The 25,858-nt window shown below is 39.4% G+C and overlaps 1 protein-coding gene across 3 annotated transcripts; it reads left to right on the top strand.

Moving 5' to 3' along the window:
* Nucleotides 1-72: 72 nt before the first annotated feature.
* Nucleotides 73-25,611, top strand: LOC130910936 (trafficking kinesin-binding protein 1-like). 3 transcript variants are annotated; one of them, XM_057828591.1, is made up of 18 exons: nucleotides 73-233; nucleotides 483-677; nucleotides 4,178-4,254; nucleotides 4,697-4,813; nucleotides 4,891-4,991; nucleotides 7,173-7,278; nucleotides 7,406-7,484; nucleotides 9,185-9,315; nucleotides 9,387-9,461; nucleotides 9,533-9,670; nucleotides 9,748-9,824; nucleotides 14,299-14,547; nucleotides 15,081-15,349; nucleotides 18,617-18,735; nucleotides 19,025-19,214; nucleotides 19,290-19,395; nucleotides 19,469-19,594; nucleotides 23,036-25,611. In XM_057828591.1, the coding sequence occupies exons 3-18, from the start codon at nucleotides 4,204-4,206 to the stop codon at nucleotides 23,619-23,621; spliced, it is 2,520 nt and encodes an 839-aa protein (XP_057684574.1). In that variant the 5' UTR covers nucleotides 73-233; nucleotides 483-677; nucleotides 4,178-4,203; the 3' UTR covers nucleotides 23,622-25,611. The 3 variants fall into 3 exon arrangements, with proteins under 3 accessions (XP_057684574.1, XP_057684573.1, XP_057684572.1); XM_057828590.1 differs by lacking the exons at nucleotides 73-233; nucleotides 483-677 and adding an exon at nucleotides 3,416-3,571; XM_057828589.1 differs by lacking the exons at nucleotides 73-233; nucleotides 483-677 and adding an exon at nucleotides 3,416-3,571 and having other exon boundaries at nucleotides 19,022-19,214.
* The last annotated feature ends 247 nt before the right edge of the window (nucleotides 25,612-25,858 follow it).

Genomic DNA, 25,858 nt, shown 5'->3' with positions numbered 1-25,858 from the left:
TCTCATTGAATTCAGCTCTATAGATCCATGGCTGCCGCTTCCATCTGCCAGTGACCGGTGAGTCAAGCTGGCCTCCCCGGCCCCTTCCCACTCCCCGGCTCCGGATCCGGACCCCGACCCAGACCCTGACCAGCCCCATGTTGATGAGGAGCAGTATGTAGGTGAGGGCGAGTCCACTCAGCCTGACGTGTCCCAGGCGTACTCTGATTACAGAGACGCGGAGACCATCACAGGTAAACCAGCACGTTTGCAACCTCAGCAGTGAACCGACACATTTTCCATAAATTTACCTTTTTAAAAAAAATCTGTTATTAACTGAAAAATTCACCTCTATAAAGAAATTTCATTGTTACAAAAGTAATGCATATTTGTCGTGTTAATGCATTTGTAAGCAATCGTAGATTTTCTCCAGGAGCTGTAGGTGACTGCCCCATCATCTTCACTGCACAACAAAAATCATTGTTACTTCTCTATGTGTTAAGATGTGTGCAACAGCACCGAACTGCCAGAATTTGAGATCATCAGCCTGCTGGAGGAGCAGCTGCCAGTTTATCGCTTGCGCGCAGACACCGTCTACGGGTACGACCAGGATGACTGGCTGCACACGCCCCTGCTGGCGGCCGACGTCCCGCTCGACCTGACAACTGAGCAGATAGACGAGACGCTCAAATACTTCTGTAAGTCTTCATTGATTCATGTATTACATATTATACCATACACATACCATGCAAACTCTTGACAAGTATCGAAAATCAACCTAATTTTACTTTGATGTTAGGGTGAATGAATGTAAACACATAAGTATGGTTTTATGTTAGACTAAAATTGTAAAAGAATTTGGTAATATTTGTCAATGTTTCAGAGCTGTGACGTGACCTTGGCATAATGCGCTATGTCAGCCGCCTGAGCTAAAAATAAACCTATAAGCGGCAATTAGTTATGGCTGACATCATTCTGACACTGTTTGGCATCTGTTTAAACAACTCAAACAAAATAGCTGATTTAGCAAGTAAAAGCAACATGAAAGCTATGAATGTGATTTAGCGTGTTAGATGAGCGCTAATAGGTGCAAATTTTAAGATCATTTGTAGGCTATTGATTGGCAGCGGCTTTCCTAGCCTACATTGTGGCCTGGGTGACAAGACGAATCCCCCCCCCGCCCCTGCTCACATTCATTATTTTGATATGATGCTAAAAGTCGTAGCCGACAAAAACTAGGTAACAACTACAGAATTACGAGTGTGAACAATTGAAAAAAAAACTGACACATAAACACATTTAATACAACTATTCCTCCACCTAGCATTGTGAGAAATGTCCACGTTCTATGTGCAGCACCTTTAATTAACTTTACAAGGCATACCCACATCATTACTGAAGGAGCCGACAAATGAACCCGGAAACGCAGAACCGGAAATAAACGTACGAGCAGTTTCCAAAGTAAAAATGCCACTCTAGATAGAAAGTAAATGAATTAAATGGCTAAACTATAAAATGACTAGAAGGTTTCTTAACAAAAAGTATACACAAAAATATACAACTAGGTCAGATATTCAAGTAAAAAAGAAAATATTGTTGCTCATTAGGAATCAAAGTCAACCCTCGGTGAGTGGCACTGTTAACTGATCCAATCCTCGACCCCACCTCCTTTTCCTTATGGTGTTGCATGTAGACAGTAACTGCTGTCTGTAGGGGGCGTTATTGCAACGCTAGGGGCGCCAATTCTAGACAGGTTTCCTGAGCGAAACATCGGTGGGGCCATCTTTGACATTTTCTGCCACGAACGTCCGGTTTAGACAGAACAGCATGAAGTGCGGTTGAAGTAAGTGGTGTGCTGACGGTGTAGTTAAACTGTCAAAACAGAGGAACCCACAGAATCTCCAAAAATTGATTCAGCACGACGTAGCTGAGGCTCCGTGACTGTCTGTGCTGTGCGTTGTTGTGTGAACTCCTGGAAGCGCCTATACTGTATATATGGTTGGAAATTGAATGTTTTGACCAGCTACAGGATGTGGCTCGCTAACCAAGAAGATTATATGTTTGTTCTTATCACTTCGTTAATCGTTCGTGGACAAAAATTTAACAATCTGTACAGCCTTTGTTAACATGGGGTGTCGATTGACACACCGTCCACTTGAGTGACCAAAATGAGGCGAAATTACAAATATTACAGCTGCCAAATGCAGAAGGGCTGACACGGATTTTGTTGTTACAAGGAAATGCTATGAAGTAATTTTCATGTAGTTAGCTTATAGTTATGGTATTATGTGCTCATCACACATATGCATACAAACACAAATAGTTTGTCATTCTTTTTTATTGCAGATATTGATCGCAATATAGCTTTTGGACAACATTATTCCATTTCTTGTTTTATTTAAATTAATTTGTGCATGTGCAAAACAGGTCAAAAAATTATTTATAGAATTATTAGAAAAATATGAACAAAGGTGGAGCATAAATCTAGCTTTCCATCATCAAGGTTGAATGCACGTGGTTCGATATATGTCCATCAACGTAAGTGTTGTTGTGAGGCACATCAAGTTGTCTTGCCTTGCCTAACAACGTTTCTCACCTGTAAAGAAACGAACAAAAACGTGTAACACTTGAATGTATGCATTTAGAGTAAAAAGCCCGTGTATGACTTGTAGTAGATGAATGGTTTCCATTTCTTTGTCATTGTAGCTAATGCAAAGCTAATGATGTGTCAGCTGTGACAAAATTGTAGTCAAATTGAAGATATTTGTACCTGTTATTGCTTTGTGGTGGCACTGTCTTGGTTCCACATTTGCCTTCATGAACACAAAATTCCCATATTCATGTATTAGGACACATTCAACTGGATGCTTCGGAGCTTTTCAGGTCCTTGATTGCGTTTCCATCTGTCTTTTTTGATGAATTTTGATGAGTAATGCCACTCCAGCTGCACTGTTGTTTTGGTTAGAGAAAGTGTAAAACGGAAGTCGCGAGCAGAAATGCGGAAATACCTCGGAAACTTGTCTATATTAGTAGACAATAACTTGCATGCATTTGCCTCTAGCAATTTGCCGCCCCGGGCGACCACCCAAACCCGCCCGTGCCAGAAACCACTATTGTTGATTGGAAATGATAGTACAACAGAAACTACTTTATGTCTACAACATTTAATTGGGCATGGCAAATAAAAACTATTATGCTTGAAGGTATGCGTTAAGGAGTTCAATTTAAATGCTAATTTATCCAGTTTAGAATTGTTTGACCTTGGCGAAAGTCTATGCTACATTAAAGTGCTTAAGTGCTCCTTCTTTGTGGGAGTTCCATTTAGTCTAGCTAATCCTTAGCCTAACTTTCCCTCCAGCATCAGTCATTGATCGCCTCTCCAAAAGTGATGTACACGTTCACTCTCGCTTCTCTGTGTCCACCAGTGGAGGCAAATGTGCGTGATGGTGACAGTGTTTGGTGATGAGAGCAGGATAGTATGAGAACGATGTGGTAGTGTAACAACTCAAAGAGGAGATGCGAAGTAAGAACAGGATGGAGATGTTAAGAAGGGATGAGTCGGATCACTGGCGATATCGGGAGGAAAAGAAAGGTAAAAGTCCTTAGCCTTTGTGAAGTGCTTATTTTTAACGCAGTTTTGGATATTTAGCAAAATTAGAATTGTAATAATCTGGGATTTAAAGATTGTAGTTTGAGTTTTTAACCTTGTTTTGCATTTCAAGCTTTACTGTTAATGCTGCAAAGAAATCTCTTTATTTTTTCTTTTCTTTTTTTTTTTTTTTTTTAATGATTCATCAAATTTTAGATTAGAAACCTAAAATTTTATTCCATGTATTGAATGCCAAGGTTTTTTCAATGTCCTGTAATTCATTGTCCTGCATTTGTACAAAACGAAACAGCTTGAGTGTTGTTTCTCACTGACGTCCTTCAAAGCGCCGTGGCATTTGAATTAAGTGCATTGCGAAGAGCTGATCATCGATTGAACAGAGTCAATCGAGGTTAGTGCCTGCGGGTTGTGCGCCATGGAAAACATCAACATCATCTTCGTCATCGTTGCTCATAGAAGCGTCACGCAAATTTGACCTGACTACGACCTAAGAGGCCAATATTGGGGAAAACTGGCATGGTTGCATAATGAGGCTGGATCTGTGTGCTTCCTCAGTAACCTCCTCTTCCTCCTGTGTGTGTGTTTCTACAGTGCTCTGTGCAGACAGAGTGGGCCAGATGACGAAGACCTTTAGTGACATTGACGCCATCACACGTCTTCTGGAGGAGGTGAGTTCAGACGTATAAGGTGACATAGAGACGTGGAAAAACATTTACCTGTCATGCATGAAAAATAACATGACATTTGAGTAGGTTTTTTGTGTGTGTGTGTGTGTGTTTTTGCGACTTGTGAGTTTTTTGAGGGGAGTAAAATGTTTGTGTGGGCTTTTTTTAGCATTTAGGTTGTTTTTTGGCATGTGAAACCCAATTAGTATTAGAGATTTTAAAGGGCTTTTTTTTTTGTTTCCTTTCACACACACAATGTTTGACTCCCATTTAGACATTAAAAAAAGTCTTAGATTTTTGGGTGTTTGTGTGTGACAGAATTTCAAAACAAGTGTATGAGAGGCAGATGTTATTTTTGGTCTACACGGCACCTCAAACAAATGAGCTATAAATATCCAACTGCATGTATTAGAACATCAAATATCTTTTCCTCTTCTTGTTTTAGAAAGAGAGAGATCTGGAGTTGGCTGCAAAGATCGGTCAGTCTCTCCTGAAGAAGAATCGAATCCTCACTGAGCACAATGACTACCTAGAAGAGCAAGTGGGACAAATCACAGAAGAGGTCCACACAAAGCAGCTTTCTTATTTATGCGTGCAGCGTGGGAGGGATTCACTTTAATGGCAGATGCGGTCTTGCAGGTGGCCCAGCTGCACCATGAGTTGAACCTGAAGGATGAGCTGCTGCAGTTTTACACAAACGCGGCCGAGGAGAGCGAGGATGAGTCCGGTGGATCCCCAACGTCAGCATTTTTAGTCCTCTCATCACACATTAATGCTTCATTTACATGTTCTCAATTGGCTTGTGTATAGCAGAGCTGTACAATTTGACCTAATAAGTGCACCAGTAGAGCGATAAAATTTAGAAAAGATGCACATTATTACACACGCATGAGCAAAAATACCATCTCTCGCATTTGTTATGTGAGCAGACCATTTGCATTCCTGGTGCAAAAATTAAATGAACAATAAATGATTGAAAAATAATAAATTATCAATTCATGAATTAGCCATTACAGGTTAAGTCCACAACCGCATATATCAGTATTGGATTTTTGGAGTTACACAATATCATGGTATCGTTCATCCGTTCAAAAGTCATTATCGGGCAACTCTAATGTTAACCCTTTAGGTGACAAAGGACAGGTCAAACACTTTCTACAGGTTTCATTCAGGTCATTAACAAGCATTAAAAGTCATTAAATTGATTTTGTCCAAATTAAGGCCTCAAAAAGCATTCAACTAAATTTTCAAGGCATTAAAAATTACGTAAATTTGATGGTTAAATAACTTTTTTTTTTTACATAACTTTTTAAAGTTGTCTGATATTATCAGGTAGGTGATACTGTCGGCCGATAAAACGCATTTTAAAATGATATCCGACAATATCGACATCGGTTTTGGGCGAATATGCATGTTGCCTTCAAAGTGAATGTAGAAGCCTTTATACAAGGGCTGGTCACAGCTTAGAACAGCAATTATGCTTACTGACCATTAGATGTACCTAAACTAAGGATGCTTGGGATTTATTATGTGAGCAGACCATTTACCATTCATGGTTCAAAAATTAATAATGAAAAATAATGGATTTCCGTAATTTTCGGACTATAAGCCGCCACCCACCAAATTTGACACGAAAACATTATAAGACTCATAAGACCAAATGAACCACCATGAAGCTTGTCACCAATTGGCTGCAAAGCTTCATTGCTTCAAGAAGTTTTATTTGGCAATCGCTGCTCCCATGAAGGAGTCAGTCAACCTCTGCTGCCACCTGCTGTCAACACTGTTGACGTTCAACATGCCTCCTGTAGCAGTGCTACAGATCAAGATTTGTGTTCTGTGCTAATTATTTCTTCAGTTATTGCTTAAGTTGTTTCATTAATTGCGAGCTCCGGTATTTGGTAACGTTTTATTTGACAGTGGCGCCATAAAGCTGTCATAAGAATATCATAATTATGACATAACACTGCCATTAGCATTAATGAATGCTTATGACAGATGTCATTTTGTGTCATCTGGCAAATTATCTCACTTTTTAATAGATCTAAAAGAATCGAGCTGGACATAAATGGAGTTAGTGACATAATTTGCTGGATGATACTTAATGACATCTGTCATAGGCATTCATTAATGCCCAGGATAGTGTCATGTCACAATTATGACGGTCTTATGGCAGTCTTATGACAACGCTGTCAAATAAAGTGTTACATATTAACCCAAATAAATCAACAAATAAACCACACTGGACTATTAGCCGCAGGATTCAAAATGGGGGGAAAAAAGTAGCAGCTTATAGTCTGAAAATTAACTCATTATACAACTCATTCACTGTACTAAAGATGCGTGCCTTTGTTATTTTGAGCCAGAAGCACTTTGTGAGCTCTATGTGATATGGCAGTGCCTCGTTGGCATTTGCACATGATCCAAAAAAACTGATGTTTGCATTATTTTGATTAAAACAGTTAATATAGTGGTGCAATATGAGCACTTTTTCCATAACTTCAGTTCAAGTTGTTCTCTTAATTTTCAAAAAATGTTTTTTGGAAAACCTTTAAGTTGTTACATTTATCATTATTAAAGTGTCCAGTGGGGCATCACAAGACAATTAGCCATGATATGTCAAGTCCACGACCGCATAAATCGGTGTCGGTTTAATATCGGATTTTTGGAGTTGGACAATATCGGTTATCAGTCAAAAAGTCATTATCTGACAACTCTACTAACAATTTTTGTGTGTGAAACTATCTGCAGTTGAGCATGAGCATTAAATTAAAGTGGCATTAAAATGCATTAAATGAGACTTGCTCAACCCTGTTATGATAAAGTTATATATATTTAAGGGATTTTATTAGGTTATAATTAGTAGACTTTTAACATATTTTATAGGTTGTAATGTTCAGCTTGTGTTTATGTGCTAAAAGGGGCAAGAAGAGTCGAGTGGATGCTGCAGCCGGAGGCTTTCTGAGCGACACCCTGCAGAGGAAACTAAAGGAACTGGAAGAAGAAAACCTGTCGTTGCGCTCAGAGGTATTCCCCCCACAAACAAAGACCATTCGAATACAAGGAATACGGATATCGGTTAAAACTTAGGCAGAGTCAATACATCACAATCCTTAGACAACTTGGAAATACACTGAATGTGCTTTTTATGCAGGCGAGCCATCTCAAATCTGAAACCGAGACGTATGAGGAGAAGGAGCAGCAGCTTGTCAATGACTGTGTGAAGGAACTCAGTAAGTCATCCATTTGTCTGCCTGCATAGTTTCTATCGCCGTTGCTCAAAACAAACCTTTAATGCAGTGGTTTTTAACCTTGTTAAAGGTCCTGAACCCCGCAAGTTTCACATGTGGATTCACTGAACCCTTCGGAATGAGATAATAGCTATTTCTTTTCAAAATTAATTCAAAACTGATATATCTAAGCAATGGCATAGGTTTGCATAGGGATGGTAGGGACATAACACTACCAACTTTTCAAGATGCTCAAATTGTCCCCACAACTTTTAAGCAACCTTATTTGCATTATATAATGAGTTCAGATACTGTATATAGGTCGTTTAGAGTGTCTTCCTATATGTTTTAAGGATAGAATTGACCCTACCATTATTAAGTGAATTACTTTCCTTATGTTCAAACTTACATTAACCCCTTTTCACTAGCTGAATCTGCCAGTCATTTTATTTATTTTATTTTTTTATCAAATGGACGTTCGATTGGCTGATGACTTGACCCCCTTCCCTCCCACACACACGCAACCTCAGCCCCGACAAAAATGTAACATGCCGCCTCCTCCGCCCCCTTCAAAGATGAGGAATATTAGTTTTTTTTTTCCCGTCAGCAGCAGCCAATGTAAGTATTGTAAAAAGACGTCAGTGTTGTGGAGGTGGGGAACACACCACTAATTTTGCTCCGGAAAATCATAAGACAAATGTTTATTTTTGGCATACCTGGGTAATTAAGAGATTATTAACAGGTTTGTATTTATTGTGTCTGTTAATATAATTTATGTTCAAATATTGCAATTTAAATTTGCTAATAAAATCCAGACATTTTTTCTGGAAGTTTTCAAAATGTTTCTTCAATAGGTTTTAGAAACAAAGGTTTGACTCAAACGGCGCATCACCTGAACCAATACGTATGCACTGCAAAAACACACCTTCTTAAAACTAGTTAAATTCCCTTGCTTTCAGTGTAAATCTACGAGAAATAAGTGAAAATATCTGCCAGTGCTTCAAGAAAATTTTACTCACTTAGATTTCTTGAAACTAGTCTTTAACAGTCAAAACCAGATGGAGAAAATTATGAGACGTTATAAGACGTTATAAATTTGCAGTGTGAATGTTAGAATAATCCAGATTTATTTTGCATTGATCATTATGCCTATCAATTAAAAATTCATATTTGTGAGAAATGTAGCTTTGACCCCCGTTCACCCAATCTGTTTGGTTTTAGTAATGTCCCGTCCCCAGCAAAAAGTGTACATGCAGGCTATGCTGTTATATCGTCCCTACCAATATTGAGACTAAACCTACACCCTTGTATCTAAGCTAGCAAGCTAACAATTTAGCAAATTCCCGTTCAAAATTCTTCTCATTTTGACAGCATTTTACATAAACAGGTCAAAATTTGAGACGCTGCCCATTGGTCGTGTTATGTTGTATTCCCTCATACCAAGTGCGAATCAACCTTCCACTGAGCAAACCAGTTCCTCCTCCCATTAGCGAGGACTAGCAGAAATGGATTAAGCCTGTAAATTGGAACCAAACCAGTCCAAAACCTGGTCTAAAAAGCCACTTTGCCTAGTTTTAATCAGCGTACAAAAACTCTGCGTTTCTTTACCTTTGCCGAACCCCTTAGACTTACTCACCGAACCCCTCGGGTTCGATCGAACCCAGGTTCAGAACCACTGCTTTAATGCAACTTTTCCTCTGTAGAATTGTCCAGTCTGCAGATCTCTACCATAGCGGAGGAACTCGCTCGCAAAACTGACGATGCCTCCCGACAGCAAGAGGAGATTACGCACCTCCTCTCTCAGATTGTCGACTTGCAAAAGAAAGCCAAGTCTGTGAGTATTCAAAAACACACCTTTGTTTCTATTTGTATGCTCATTCCAAAATCTGTCTACATTGCACGCAGTTTGCCGTGGAGAACGAAGAGCTCTCTCAGCATCTGATGGCGGCCAAAGATGCGCAAAGACAACTGACCGCAGAGGTGAGTTGAGTTGCCGTGACGACACTTTTGGATTTGAACTTTGGAATACGAAGTGCGCTATTTCACAACAGCTGCAAGAATTAGAGGAGAAGTACTCAGAGTGCATCGAAATGCTGCACGAAGCACAGGAGGAGCTGAAGAACTTAAGGAACAGAAACTATACAGTGGGAACGCCCAGACGCTTTCATCCACTTGGATTGTACCCGATGGTAAGGGTTGGCAAACCTTGTGAATATACACAATATGCTTGTGTGTTCTCATTTTAGCACTTGTGTATGTTTCACAGGATTCCCTAGCTGCCGAAATTGAAGGAACAATGAGAAAGGAGCTGAGTCTGGAGGACCCCGATTGCGAGCAGCAAAAGTATGGATGAAATATTAAATCTTTCTGGGACAGTTGTCTCTACAATGGACAGCTATTAAAAAGTTGACACTTAAGACATTTAACCCTTTATAGGGCAAGTGACTATTTTTGGTCATTTACAAAATGTAAAAAGTAACCATTGTTATATGTATAGTTTTTAATTATTAGTAGGGCTGTCAAACGATTAAAATTGTTAATCGAGTTCACAGCTTAAAAATTAATTAATTGTAATTAATCACAATTCAAACCATCTATAAAATATGCCATATTTTTCAGTAAATTATTGTTGGAATGGAAAGATAAAACACAAGACGGATATATACATTCAACATACTGTACATAAGAACTGTATTTGTTTATTATAACAATAAATCAACAAGATGGCATTAACATTATTAACATTCTGTTTAAGCGATCCATGGATAGAAAGACTTGTAGTTCTTAAAAGATAAATGTTAGTACAAGTTATAGAAATTTTATATTAAAACCCCTCTTCATGTTTTCGTTTTAATAAAATTTGTAAAATTTTCAATCAAAAAATAAACTAGTAGCCCGCCATTGTTGATGTCAATAATTACTTACACAATGCTCATGGGTGCTGAAGCCTATAAAATCAGTCGCACCCAAGTGCCAGCAGTGGGTGGCAAAACTCTGAAAAACAGAACAAGTACACCTTTCACTGTGCTGTCATTTTCATCTGTTTGAGCGGGGCATTTGTGCGTTAATTGCGTCAAATATTTTAACGGGATTAATTTTAAAAATTAATTACCGCTCGTTAACGCGATAATTTTGACAGCCCTAAATAATACTAATAATAGTAATAATTAGGGCTGTCAAAATTATCGCGTTAACGTGCGGTAATTAATTTTTTAAATTAATCACGTTAAAATATTTGACGCAATTAACGCAGATGTCCCGCTCAGACAGTATTCCGCCTTTTGGTAAGTTTTACAGCAAGGCTTTTTGTGCTGCAGCACAACAGCGAACTCTTGTGGTCGCTTTGCGACATGGTTTTTTTTTTTTCTTGCCAGTTCATATGGCTGCACGACGTCTCGGGCTGATAATGTTGTGCTTATATGATCCTTGGACAAGATTTGTCCGTAAGTATGGTTGTTGTAAAGAATGTACGTATTATGTTAGTAAGCGAAATGTTCTATTTTTTGTATGAGACGCTTTTCGTTTATGTTTAGTGAACCTGTATAGCGTGCTAAGCTAACGTTGTTGCTAATGCAATGCTTGTGTACTTTTTTGGGTAGTTTTATAACGGTCTAAAGAGGACAATGGTTTGAGGCTATTTCATTAATAAATCAGATGAAAAAGGAAGAAGTCTGATTATTAAGGCGTCGTTCACTAGCTGTCTAGCTTTGGAAAAAGTAGACGCTTCGGAGTGAGGACAGCATAGACAGATTTAAATGACAGTAGAGTGAAATGCCCACTACAGTCCTTATGTACCGTATGTTGAATGTACTGTATATATCCATCTTGTGTCTTATCTTTCCATTCCAACAATTTATTTTACAGAAAATATATAATTTACAGAAAAATATGGCATATTTTATAGATGGTTTGAATTGCGATTAATTGCGATTAATTACGATTAATTAATTTTTAAGCTGTAATTAACTCGATTAAAAATTTTAATCGTTTGACAGCCCTAGTAATAATACCTGCAATAATGTAACGAATCGGGTTATAATGTGAAAAGTTATAGAAATTTTATATTAAAACCCCTCTAAATGATTTCGTTTTAATAAAGTTAGTGAAATTTTCAATCAAAAAATAAACTAGTAGTGCGCCATTGTTGATGTCAATAATAATTATGGTGCTGAAACCCATAAAATCAGTCACACCCAAGCGCCAGCAGAGGGCGACAAAACACCAAAAAACACAAGTAACAAGTGGAAATGACACTTTGCTGTCATTTTAATCTGTTTGAGCGGGGCATGTGCGTTAAATGCGTCAAATATTTTGACGGGATTAATTTAAAAAATTAATTAACACCCGTTAACGTGATAATTTTGATAGCCCTAATTATCAGTCATTATTGCAAGGGCATAGGTTTGGCCTGATGAACACTGGGTCAAGGCTACATTTCTCACGAATATGAACCTAATATATTGAATCATCTAAATCAGGGGTGCTCATTACGTCGATCGCAACTCTAGTGTGAGTAGCATGTGGCATCCAGAATTTTTTAGTTAATTTTGATAATGTTGTGTTGTGTTGTGTTGTGTTGCGTGAGCAACACATGAGGTTATGCAGCACCCTTCTCTCTCTCTTTAAGCAGCTTCTTGCTTACGTTTTTCTGGTTCTATAGTTTCCAGCAGAGTTGACTCATTTCTAACAGTTTAATTAACGTTAACCGTAGAAAACACAAACAGAAGGACACTTCTCTTTAAGCAGCTCCCTACTCGCGTTTTGCAGGTTAGCAAGTTCACACAGTTTAATGTTATGCTAACTCTGATACAGGTTGGACTTTCAGTAGCAAAATTAGTGGTGTGTTTCCCACCTCCACAACTTTGGCGTCTTTTTACATTCCTTACAGTGGCTGCTGCTGGCTGAAAAAAAACTTCTAATGTCCCTGCTCTTCGAAGGGGGCGGCATGTTGTCGTCATGTATTTCTGCCAGGGCTGTGTGAGTGTGAGCGTGAGTGTGTGTGGCGGGGCTGGGTCAAGTCATCAACCAATCAAGCATGCGTTTGAGGGGATAAAATGGACTGTCACATTCAGCAAGTGAAAAGGGGTAAATGTAAGCCTTTACATAATGAAAATAATTCACTTAATAATCGTAGAGTCAATTCTATTCTGAAAACATATAGGAAGACAATCTAATTTACCTACATAACTGAATTTATTATATAATGCAAATAAGGTTGTTTAAAAATTGGCTGGGACAATTTAAGTATCCTGAAAAGTTCGGAGTGTTTTGTCCCTACCGTCCCTATGCAAAACTACGCCTTTGCATTATTGTATTTATTAATAACAATAATAATAAAGTAATTATCAAAAATACATATACACATTAATGCTATAACAAAACGAAAGTAATAACTTTAAAATGGCGTAGGGTCGGTTGCCAACGGGCTCACACTCACAAGGGATTCACACGATTACTGGGTTCTAGATCACAGTGCTGATTTGTGTATACTCTACCCCTCCCAGTCACTTAGTTTATAGTCTCCCCCACCCCCCCTCCCCTTCTTTTCCTGGTCAACAGGCCCTCCCACGTGGTGTCAACCAGAAATACAACTAGCTGACGATAGCACCAACATATTAATAACTTTAAAATAAATGACAACAGAAATACAGTGGTACCTCTACATACGAATTTAATTCGTTCCAGGACCTTGTTTGTAAGTCGAAATGGTCGTATGTCGAGCAGGATTTTCCCATAGGAATACATTATAATTCCATTAATTCGTTCCAAAGCCTAAAAACATGCACTAAATTCTTAATAAATACTGCTGGCACTGTTACAAATGGCGATTAAACATAGAAAAACAAATAAGTTATAAATAAATAATTCAGAATAATATAATAAGAAGAAGAATAATTAATAATTATTCCTGTAAATAATGTAACGAATCGGATTCTAATATGGCGGACACTTTTTACTGTCCCTGAACGCACCGCGAAGGTGACGTCTCAGTGAGATAGGTCGGTGCGGTAGAGATAATACTTTCGTTTTCTTGAGAGCGGTCAACTGCTTAAGACAATGGGCGTTTTGTGTTGGATAAGTTCTTAAATAAATGATAAAAACGTGACGAAGCTGGCGATTTCCTTGGCAATGTTACCACAATAATAATTGTCACCTTAACTTATAAATAGTGGCGAACGGTGGTCGGAAGAGGACCATGGAGCTGTATTGTTGAGCCAGTTCAGGGACGCGCACCCCAAGCTCATATTTTTCTATAACTTGCATCTTCATTTCAAAGGTAAGCATCACTTTTTTCCTTGTTTCTCCAACTGTATCAACTTTTTTTGAAAACTGTGTTGATTTCTCACACAAGAAAATCCACCGTGCGTTCGTTTGCAGTGCTGTCATGTCGTCGTATTTCGAGCAACTCGTCGGATGTAGAAACAAATGGCGGCTCAAATTTTACGTCGGATGTCGAAAAGATCGTGTGTCGAAGTGATCGTATGTAGAGGTACCACTGTACACACATACTGCCCCAAGATTTTCTTTCACAGCATTTAACTCGTTGCATGCTATTGAGGGCGATAGACTTCCAATTCATTTTTGACTGGGAGGGGTGAATGAACGAATGTTAGCGCTATCAATGGCAGTCAATGAGTTAATTGAGCGCACTGTAAGGGCAGATGCTCTGGTGCGAAACAAATTATGCACTATTATACAGTTCTATTGAATTGTGCAGGAGATGCTATTGTGTACTTGCTCATAACTCATTCAAGCTGCCCTCCAATTAACATGCCCCATTACTGATAACTGCATTCATATTTTTTACTCATTCTAGGGTCCATCGTAAGCGCGTTTTTGAGACGGTCAAGAACGTGAACCAGACGGTGCGTCAGCGCTCCCTGACGCCAACAAGTGCCAACATTCCGGGCTCCAATCAGTCCTTGTCCTCCCGAACATCTCCCATGTCCAGTGGGTTGACCAGCCCTCACTCCAGCCTGGGTGGAGGCGACCTGGGCGGAGACGGCGTCAACCTCGACAACCGCACGCAGAGCATCCTCATGGAGACGGCGTCCATTCAGGAGAGGTGAGAAGAACATCCGAGTCAAGTGTTTTGCATATTGGATGAAGTTTTGAAGGAACATTAGTCCGTGTAATTAAACACAATTTGGTGCACAAAAAGAATCACTGAAAAAAGCTTTAAACTCGCCTAATAAAATAATGGCTTAAAGTTTTTTTTTTTTTATCATTTCAGTCCTGTACGTTAACAACAGAATATTTTTATATACATTCTCATTTATTCATTTATAACTTCTTTTTAGGCACAAATTTTTTAATTGTTTTTATATGTGCACTGCATTTTAATTGAATTCTTATTCATTGTGTACTTTTTTTTTACATTTGTAAGTGTTCAAACTGTCCACATTGTCAGGAAAGACAAAAACAACATATTGGACTACTGCACTTTTATTTAACCCTTTCATGCATGACCATTGCCATCAATAATGTCCTCATAATCAATATGCTTTTTGTTTTATTGAATGAATGGATTGATATGAGTGTTTCAAGAGGTTTTGCCAGACTTTCAGATGCTGCATTATCATTCCTTTGACTTTTTAGGAACGCAGACGGGCGAGAAAAGAAGGCGAGCGGAGCTGAGGATTTGCGTATAGCCCTCCGCCGCCTGTCCCTGCGCCGACAAAATAACCTAAGCGAAAGGCGCTTTTTCGAGGAGGAGCGGGAGCGCCGGCAAGGCGGTGGCCTCCCCGTAGGCCACAGTAGCGTCGTGACCCCTTCAGAAAGCATCATGTCTCTGGGGAACCTCCACCTATGGGCCTCCAGAGGGCCCTACCTACCTGATAAACTGCAGATTGTCAAGCCACTCGAAGGTGAGGGTAGAGTGAAAAAGGAGCGAGAAGGCAGCAGGAGGAGGAGAGAGGGGAGGCCCGTGCACACGCTGGCGGGCGGTAGAGGGAGCGGATGGGGCTGGGTGAGGACCACCGGGGCTAAGGTGGAGAGGGAGAGGGGTAGAAGGTGGGCCAGGGACAAGGCCGGGAGCAGGAAGAGGAAGGCGGCTAGGGAAGGGAAGGGCACGCTTCCTTCACTGATGCTCTTCAACTCTTTGTGGTCTCTAATGCACCATCACAAGTCGCGCGCTTTTGCTTCCCCTCACACTTTATGCAGGGACACTCAGCCCAGAGCATGGGTCTAGCAATGCTCCTAATATTGAACACCCCGCTATCTGTGGTGGATAGGGGCTGAATTGCAGAAACCTACAAATACAGTAATTGACGCTTGGTATAACTGTACTGATAGTATTAAGCCTCTCATAATTCAAAATAAATGGAGATAAGGCCCCTTTTCCATTGGTTGGTTCCCAAAACAAAGATAGTTAACAGTTAAAAGAAATTTATATCATAAATATTGTATATGCAAGCTATTTAAATGTACAGTGTTACCTCTACATACGTAGTTAATTCGTTCCACAACCTTGTTTGTAAGTAGAAATGGTCATATGTCGAGCAGGATTTTCCCATAAGAATACATTTTAATTCGTTCCACAGCCCAAAAACCTACACTAAATCCTTAACAAATGCTGCTGGTACTATTGCAAATAGCAATTACACAGAGCAAAACAAATAAACTATGAATAAAAATCTGAATAATAATACTAGGGGTGTCAAACGATTACAATTTTTAATCGAGTTAATTACAGCTTAAAAATTAATTAATCGTAATTAATCGCAATTATTCGCAATTTAAACCATCTATAATATATGCCATATTTTTCTGTAAATTATTGTTGGAATGGAAAGATAAGACACAAGATGGATATATACATTCAACATACGGTACATAAGTACTGTATTTCTTTAATGTAACAATAAATCAACAAGATGGCATTACCATTATTAACATTCTGTTAAAGCAATCCATGGATAGAAAGACTTGTAGTTCTTAAAAGATAAATGTTAGTACAAGTTATAGAAAATGTATATTAAAACCCTCTTCATGTTTTCGTTTTAATAAAATTTGTAAAATTTTCAATCAAAAAATAAACCAGTAGCGCGCCATTGTTGATGTCAATAATTACTTACACAATGCTCATGGGTGCTGAAGCCTATAAAATCAGTCGCACCCAAGTGCCAGCAGAGGGTGGCAAAACTCTGAAAAACAGAACAAGTACACCTTTCACTGTGCTGTCATTTTCATCTGTTTGAGCAGGGCATTTGTGCGTTAATTGTGTCAAATATTTTAACGGGATTAATTTTAAAAATTAATTATCGCTCGTTAACGCGATAATTTTGACAGCCCTAAATAATACTAATAATAGTAATAATACCTGCAATAATGTAACGAATCGGGTTCTAATGTAACGGATGTGTTTTGCGTGTGGCTGACTTGACAGAGTGAGAGAGGGACTTTTTACTTTCACTATGTTCGGCTGTGGCGGACAGTAGGCATGTTGTGTTGCACAAGTTCTGAACTAAATGATTAAAAACCTGACGAAGCTGGCAATTTTTGGGCGATGTTCCCACAATAATTGCCACTTCAACTTATAAAGACTGGCGAACGGAGGTCGTAGGAGGACTGTCAAGTTTGTAGACATTCTACGGCCGTTGTTCTGTCAAATTTTGCACCCTTATAATATTTTGCTTCCAAAGCTGATGAGGCGGTGAATAAGCCCTCTTTTACATTCAGTTAGACTCTCAATGTTATCCAAAGGTGCTAAATAAACAAATTACAGTACATCGTAAACATACATGTGCAACACGAATATGGCGTAAATTAATGCTTAATGACACGGCGAACACGTAAACCGTGAGAGAGCGGCGTGCAGTTGTTGTGTGCAGCTAACACGGCAGGATGTGTCTGAGGAGAACTTTTCTGCATGTCCGTCAATGAGTAAGCGTAAGTAAATGTTCCTTTCTTTAAAGAAAGTTTGTAGTGTTTACTTTGTTACTGCTGTATCCGCGATCATTTTTAACATTATGCGCATGCTCAGAACAGCAAAGTTGCAATTTCTGATGGGGTGCAAAATTTAACAGAACACCGTATTGTCGAGCCAGTTCACGGACGCGCGCACCACGCTATTTTATTATCATTCCCATCTTGATTTCAATTCACCTTTTTCTTTTCACCACCTGCACTAACATTCTTGGAATCATTGTTGATTTCTCTCACAAGAAAATCCACCGTGCATCCTTCCTGTGGGAAAACAAACTGCGGCGCTGTCTTAAATCGTCGTATTTCAAGCACGTTGTCGGCTGTAGAAACAAATGGCGAGTCAAATTTTACGTCGGATGTCGAAAAGATCGTGTGTCAAAGTGGTGAAGCGATCGTATGTTAAGGTATCACTGTATTTAAAAAAAAAAAAAAAAAAAACATTGATAAAATATAGTTAATTCCTAGGGCTCCATACTGTATTGTGGTCTAGTTTACAATATAAATTAGATAATGATCCGTGGATTGAGCATTATTAAGCCCCACCCCTAACCCGCCCACCAGCAATGCGCTCGATGCATGCTCTGAATTTATGTTGTCAAAAATTTATATTAGATTTATAGTCACAGTTAATTTAGGGACGACTTACTACTAAATGTTTCGTACTGTTATAAATTTACCGTCCATTGCAAAGTCTAACATGCATGACCTGATAAATTCCAATGCTTCTGTATATATGTCAAACATGATTTCCTGGCAATGCCATGTATTTGGCATTTTTTTAAAAGTAGTAATATATTTCCAAATTTGCATTATTCTGTTACGATGAAGTGCGGCACTACACCACTAAACTACAATCTCAGCACCAAAAATTTTGTTCAATGCATTATTTGTTTATTTATCATAACATTGTGTCAATGTACTTTTTGTTGTCACCCACATTTTCATCCCTGCTTTTCTTTTCCTTTTTTCCTACTCATTTTTCTGTTCATCCTGTCCTCATTGTGCACTACTTCCGTTTATTTTACTGTCTGACCAATAAAGATTCATTCAAATTTAGTTTGTTCTGCTGTCACCTTTTGTCACTATTAATTTGTCGTATTTTCTTTCCTCTTTGAAGTAGCCTCTCACATACATCTCATCTATAAACATCACAGGCACCACTAAACAGATGTAGTACACAGTATACTGTATGTGTCTTTCCACCGTAGGCTCGGCCACCCTGCATCACTGGCAGCAATTAGCGCAACCGCACCTCGGGGTAATTTTGGATGCCAGGCCGGGGGTTGTGTCAAAAGGATACAGACCCCTCGAGCTAGAGCTCGAACAGGTCTGTATGTTCCACTGTGAAGTTCAATACATGCTTGCTCGTGAACTCATTCACCGCCAGGCCAGCTATATTATTCTTTGAGTATGTGTTGTTGTAGTTAGCAAATGAAAATTAACATTTATGTTAAAAACACCAATTGATAGACGTCTAGTCCGTTTTCACTGGGAGGCGGCGAATGACCAGACGTTCAGTCAAAATGGATTTGACTTCTATCACCAATAATAGCAGCCACTGAACTGGATTTCACAGTAGAGCAGTCTTAGACATCCCAACAATTTTCAATCAGCAGGTGTATTCATGGGGCAGCTTTGAGGAAGACGAAGCAGGAGAACAGTACTTCCAAAACCTACCCACCACCTCGTCTTCGGCCTCCCCGGCTGTAACCTCCTCAAGTCTGGGGCAGCCCTCGCCACACTTGGCTCCTCCTTCGCCACCATCGCCGTCCCCGTCGCCACATCTCAGCAACACTGACGCACTGGGTGAGAAAATTACAGTAAACCATCGAAAGCATTTTGTAGTCCTATTTTTTTCATGGTGGTTCCTTTTGCATGCAGCTGCATACTATCCAGGTAAATGCATGGCCCATACAAGCTCCACCTACACCTTCACCACGTGCCGCATCCTGCATCCGACGGACGAGCAGACGCGGGTGACACCCAGGTAAGCCGGAACAAGATGCCATTCAAAACGGGATTCTTTTCATTTGATCAATTTTGCCTGCTTTGTTCGACAGTTTGAACGCCATCCCCGCGTCTTCCTCATGTGTGATGACCAGCTCGTTATTGGGAACGCCCGCTGCTACACCCTGCACACCCCGCAGGCTTAGTTTAAGACCCTCTGAATCGTCAACAAATCTCAGGCAAGACTATAATGAACACATTAAATTCACAAAGGTACTCAGTAACTAAAAATAAAATCAAAGCCTACAGTTTGTAAATTCAAAATCGCGTTGTACAATCAAATTACAGCGGTACCTCAACATACGATCGCTCCGACACACGATCTTTTCGACATCCGACGTAAAACTTGACTCGCCATTTCTTTATACATCCGACGACATGCTCAAAATACAATGATTCACGACAGCGCCGCAGTTCCATTGTTTTCCCGCAAGACGGAAGCACGGCGGATTTTAATATGAGAGAAATCAACATGGATTCCAAGGAAGTTAGTGCAGGTGGTGAAAAAAGGAAAAAGGTGACGCTTACCATTGAAATGAAGATGGAAATGATAGAAAATATGAGTTTGGTGTGTTCTTCCGTGAACTGGCTTCACAATACGGCTGTAGAATGTCTACGATCTCGATGGTCCGCCAGTCTTTATAAGTTAGGGGACAATTATTATTGTTGTAACATCGGCATGCTTTGTCAGGTTTTTAATCATTTATTTTATAACTTGTGCAGCACAACACGCCTACTGTCCGCCGCAGTACTGTATATGCAAAACAACAGGGCATTAACAGTGAAAGTACTGTATTGGCCCGAATATAAGACGGCCCTGATTGTAAGACGACCCCCTCTTTTTCAAGACTCAAGTTTGAAAAAAGACTTTTTGAACACCAAATTAATTTTTATACAGAAAATAATTACAGTACATCGGAAAATTATAACAATATATTTGAGAGAAAAAGCATGTTATTTTGCCTCATTCAAATCTTAATATCTGAACATTTAAATATGTACACTAAAGTGCAATCACATTTGTAAATGAATGGCTTCTGGTTTTTGAAATGTAAATAAACCAATCAATTGAGATAAAACAACAAAATTGCAATAAGTGCATTAACCATCAAAGTGAAGTCTAACTTGAAACAAATCTGAATAAGGAAAAATATTGCAATAAAATACTGCAAACTGGTTAAACTTGAGAGTAGCTGAGATCTGTTATGGCAGAACATCGCTTCAATGATATCTGGCGCCATCTAGCGTCGTGAATGGGTACAATTTCTAGACCACAAATATAAGACAACCCCCCTCTTTTTCAGTCTTATTTCAATGCAAAAAACATTGTAAAAAAACTTATATTCGGGCCAATACGGTAATATCTCTACCGCACGCCGCTATCTCACTGTGACAACACCCACACGGTGCGTTCAGGTAAAGCAAGCAAAACACACCCGCCACATTAGAACCGTATTTGTTACATTATTACAGGAATTATTAGTAGTATTAGAATACAGTTGTACCTTGACATACGATCGCTTCGACACACGATCTTTTCGACATTCAACGTAAAATTTGACTCGCTATTTGTTTCTATATCCGACGAAATGCTCGAAATACGACGATTTATGACAGTGTCGCAATTTCATTCATTCATTTTCCCGCAAGACGCACACACGGCGGATTTTCTTGTGAGAGAAATCAACATGGGTTCCAAGAATGTTAAAAAAGGTGGTGAAAAAGGGAAAAGGTGAGGCTTACCAGTGGAAAAATATGAGCTTGAGATGCGCGTCCGACTGCTTGACAATACTCCTCCGACCTCCGCTTGCCAATCTTTACAAGTAAAGGTGACAACCATTGCCAAAGAGATCACCAGCTTCGTCAGGTTTTTAATCATTTATTTCAGAACTTGTGCAACACAACATGCCAACTGCCCGCAACAGTAGGAAGTTAAAAGTGAAAGGAATATCTCAACTGCACTCTCTCACTCTGCCGTCAGCCACGCGGTGCATTCAGGTAGACCACACAAAATATGACTGCCACATTAGAACCCGATTTGTTACATTATTACAGGTATTATTATTAGTATTACTATTATTATTATTATTATGATTTTTATTCATTTTTATTCATAATGTATTGGCAACAGCAGTATTTATTAAGAGTTTGGTGTAGGTTTTTGGGCTGTGGAATGAATTGATGCAATTATAATGTATTCTTATGGGAAAATCCTGCTCGACATACGACCATTTTTACTTACAAACAAGGTCCCGGAACGAATTAACTTCGTATGTAGAGGTACCACTGTATTTATTATTCCCAATTTTTATTTATAGTTTATTTGTTTTGCTATGTGTAATTGCCATTTGTAATGGTGCCAGCAGTATTTATTAAGGATTTAGTGTAGGTTTTCTGGCTGTGGAATGAATTAATGGAAGTATAATGTATTCTTATGGGAAAATCCTGCTTGGCATACGACCTTTTCGACTTTAGCTTTACATACTTTAACTCTGTATGTAGAGGTACCACTGTATACAAAATCTATAGTTGTTCAATGGGTTACCATTTTTGTTTTTAAATGAAAGGGGACCGGTATTTTCCCATGGCAATGCCAATGCCTAGTGCAGCAAACAATTATTTGTATCCGGTGTTGTTTTTGTCAACGATGACGCTAACGAAAAGAGTTCGCCAACAAACACTTTTTTCATGATGACGATGATACGATAACGAGCTGAAAATGTGTTTTGGGAGACTAAAACATAAAGGAGATGAATTCCAGTTTTTGTCTGACGAGACGAGAACGCGACGAAGATACGCGACATTTTATGTTTAGTTAGCCTGCATCGTCGCCTTTTTGTGTCACTCATGTGACGTGCTGCGCGCGCTCCTCCCCGACTCAGTGTTTCGTCTCCAGTCTCATACAGGCTTGCACACAGAGGAAGATTTGTTTTCTTATCTTGGCTAGAGAGAATATGCAATTTTGCTGTAGCCTCTAAGGTCCGTGCTGAGTGACCTGCACATACTAAATGTAACTCGTAGCATAGCATAGCATTCCCGTTCAAGTTAGTATTAGGCCAATGCTAAACTCTTAAACTCTCGGACAACTGTTTTTCCACATAGAGTTCGTAGCGTTAAGGTGGGTATATTTAATTGAAAATGATGTACTGTTTTCCTGCTGAGTGTGTATTATCGCCAAGTTGGCCACAATATGTGCTCATCCGTCAATGTTCATTCGAAATAGTTGGAAACCATTTATTTTTGGATTACTTTTTTTTTTAATTTTACAGACGAAAACCTTTTTATTAAATATTGACTTAAACTAGACGAAGACAAACACATTTTGAAATGACTAACATATGACTTGGACTAATAAGTATTATCGTCCAGGATTAAGACGAAAATTAAAAGGGCTGCCAAAAACAGCGTTGTTTATACCTTATTTACATAATATTTTTAGCGATTTTGAGGCATTTATAAAATATGAACACATGCTTCCTCTCCCCACAATGTTTGACGCCCACACCAGTCATAGCCTCTGAATATGGGCGGACAGACAGTCAAACAGATTCCATTTAATTATAGTCTGAAATGCTTGTACCCCACTTATCTGACTAATTGTTTGTTTCATTTGGCTGCAGAGATGCCACACGTACCACCAGCACCTCCCTGGGCCTTGTCCGCCTTCTTCAGGAGAGAGGGATCTCTGCAGCAATGTATCACCAGAGTCGGGGACTTGATGCCAGTCAAGCCAATGAAGGGGTTTTATTCAGCACTTCCATTACTCCCAACAGACCACCCGACCCTGACCCATTGCGCCCCTCCACCCCTCCGAACTCCCCCACGGCTCAAGGGACTTCAGCAGTAGCGACTTCAATGGGATTTGATTTTAAAAGTCCCTCTTATGACAACTTCCTGGCCTCCAAGCCAGCACGTTCCATTCTGAAGGAAGTGACGGGGGGAATGAGAGGCCGACAGAGGGGACGCGACTGTGAGAGTCAGACTGACGTGAGTGTAACCGTGCATAACCTCAACCTACTGGATAAGGTCAAACGGCTCGGGGTGGCCGGTGCGGCAGGAGGCAGAGCGGTCAGTCCGGGCCCTATTCTTGGTGGGCCTCTGGGTGGACTGCGCAGGTCTGGCTCCCCCTTCGGGCCAGATGGGATGAGAAGGAACAGAAGTTATCCAGCCAGCATGGCCATGAAAGCTCCAGGTCCCCCCGAGTAGCCTAGTGATGTACGCAGAAGCAATCCCAAAAATTAGCCAAGCCCAAAAATGGGGAAATTTTGCACTTTCATCAGCAGTCCATTTTTTTGTCAATTTTGTTAGGTGCGAGGCTTATTGATCTCAAAATTTTCCAGTTGCTCGAAAACACTTTTTGCATAAGGCTTCCATGTATAAGTATGTGCTCGAGTTATCTGCACCTGCTGATGATGTCACACTATACGACTGTCTGGAAGTTAGAAGGGTCGACTTTAAGGATTGTGGGTCATGCAGGCAATTTTTAATGATACAAAAGTCAAATACACGCAGACCATAAGATATATCAACTATTGTATTCAATTCAGAGTGTACATGACAAACAAAGGCAATGGGGAAACAAAAGACACACAAATAAAGAAAAAAATTCCTAGGGAAAACGATATTAAACATATATGATTAGACACACGTTAACGTTTAAGTTCCTCTAATACTAAATATGGCTAAACATAATTCTAAAGACAAAATGTTTTTTATTGTTGAACTTATTTTGTGAAAGTGTTTTATGTAAATAAATTTTGATCTGGTATTAAGAAAATATTTTCATCAGTGAAAAATGGTAACACAGGCGGAGTATGACTTTTTTGGCAGGGAGCAATAAAATGAACTTTCAAGATTGAGATTTAAAGGAAATTTCGAATATCAATTTTACTCCTGTGTAGTGTAGTTTTGGCTAAGCTAAGCAAAGGACCATCTCTAAGGTGCTAGTCACATGATCTGTTCGAAAAACAATTTCGACCCATTATGAAATACTTTGTTGGATTATTGTCCAATTCATTCATTTTTGTTGTTTGTTTAATTACTTTACAACGTTTAGAGACAGAATTTTACCGTCTTGATCTTAATTTTAAATTAATGTACTGGTAATCCCCGAGTTACAAACGTGTTCCATTCCTATATTGGCGGAAGTAACCTTTTAAGTACCCCAAAATACTCCTTAAATCTCAGAATAACTATCCAAAAACATGTATTATACGTCATTGTACTGCCATCGCCAAGATATTGGAGCTACGTCCTAGCTAGACAGCAAGCTAAGCTCTGAAATGATGATGTCAGACATCCATGTGGTTTGCTGACTTTCAGCTGCTCGTGACAAAATAAAAATGAAATTAAATTAGTTTAATCTTCAATAACAGCATTTCAAATTTGCATTTATAACTAGCTGCTTATACAGCGATTAGCATATATCATATAAGCCCCTTTCACATGCACCTGAATACTGTTTAAATCCTGGGATTGAAACAGACAGCCCTTATATGTGAAAGGAATTTCCTGGGTCAACTTACACAGAGATGACGAAGACATTTACCGAGTCGCGTCTTAGTATAATATCCGGGACTTTGCAGTGTGTGTGAAAGCAGGCGTTAAATTCACGGGCCACAGCACGATAGCTGATGACATAAATATCATGGCGGGCCGATCATCACTTCCTCTTTCTTTCCAGTAAAATGAAAAACCACAAGCAATCATCGAATTATCAACATAGCAACTGAAAATAGCGGAATTAAACTAAAAACACAACAAAATTAAGTTGCTACTGGATCGTAGAGCCGAGGAAGAGAGTCCATCATCCATTTTTGGAAATGTGTGATTTATTTTGTTGCCAAAGTTAGGGTCTGCAACTGCGGAAATAAGATTGTACCTCAAAGCAAAAAACAACGGAGGGAAGCGTTCAAGGGTTTATCAAATCCAAACAAAAATGCACACGATCACGGAATAGGGAGAATAACACAATGGGTCCTTGATAGTAGGTCGACGGGGATCAATAATACTAACCTAAGCGGTAGGCAGAGAGCTAATAAGACAACAAAACAAATACACTCAAATACCAGCACAACGTAGAGGATTTCAAAACAAGGGCGACAGACGAACAAGCTACCAAATGCCCGAAATTTGAGAGTACAAGGTGTCGAATGGCATCCAGCACATTAATATCCCGGCACCCTTCTCGTGGATCATGTAAGTCGGGTATGTCAATATTCAATATTTTAAAAGGAAAAGATGATATTTGCATCAGTAGTAGTTGCATCTTATAATGGGGGTTGTCCATTTTCCGGTACATGGTTGACCAAACACTTTTCAAACAGGGCTCATCTGTCAGTGAGACAACTAAAAGTAATGTTCTTATGTACAGTGGGACAAATAAGTATTTAGTCAACCACCAATTGTGCAAGTTTTCATACTTGAAGAGATTAGAGAGGCCT

Source organism: Corythoichthys intestinalis, chromosome 22 (assembly GCF_030265065.1).
Source record: "Corythoichthys intestinalis isolate RoL2023-P3 chromosome 22, ASM3026506v1, whole genome shotgun sequence".
NCBI classification, from domain to species: domain Eukaryota; kingdom Metazoa; phylum Chordata; class Actinopteri; order Syngnathiformes; family Syngnathidae; genus Corythoichthys; species Corythoichthys intestinalis.
The sequence above is the reverse complement of the archived record's forward strand: the minus strand, read 5'-3'. Positions and strand labels throughout refer to the sequence as shown.

Excerpts from the sequence above, each read along its gene's own strand:
- LOC130910936 (XM_057828589.1), top strand. The coding sequence starts at position 3,496 with ATGCGAAGTAAGAACAGGATGGAGATGTTAAGAAGGGATGAGTCGGAT. Across the intron at positions 3,572-4,177 it reads ATATCGGGAGGAAAAGAAAG|TGCTCTGTGCAGACAGAGTG; the intron begins GTAAAAGTCCTT and ends GTGTTTCTACAG. Across the intron at positions 9,462-9,532 it reads AAAGACAACTGACCGCAGAG|CTGCAAGAATTAGAGGAGAA; the intron begins GTGAGTTGAGTT and ends ATTTCACAACAG.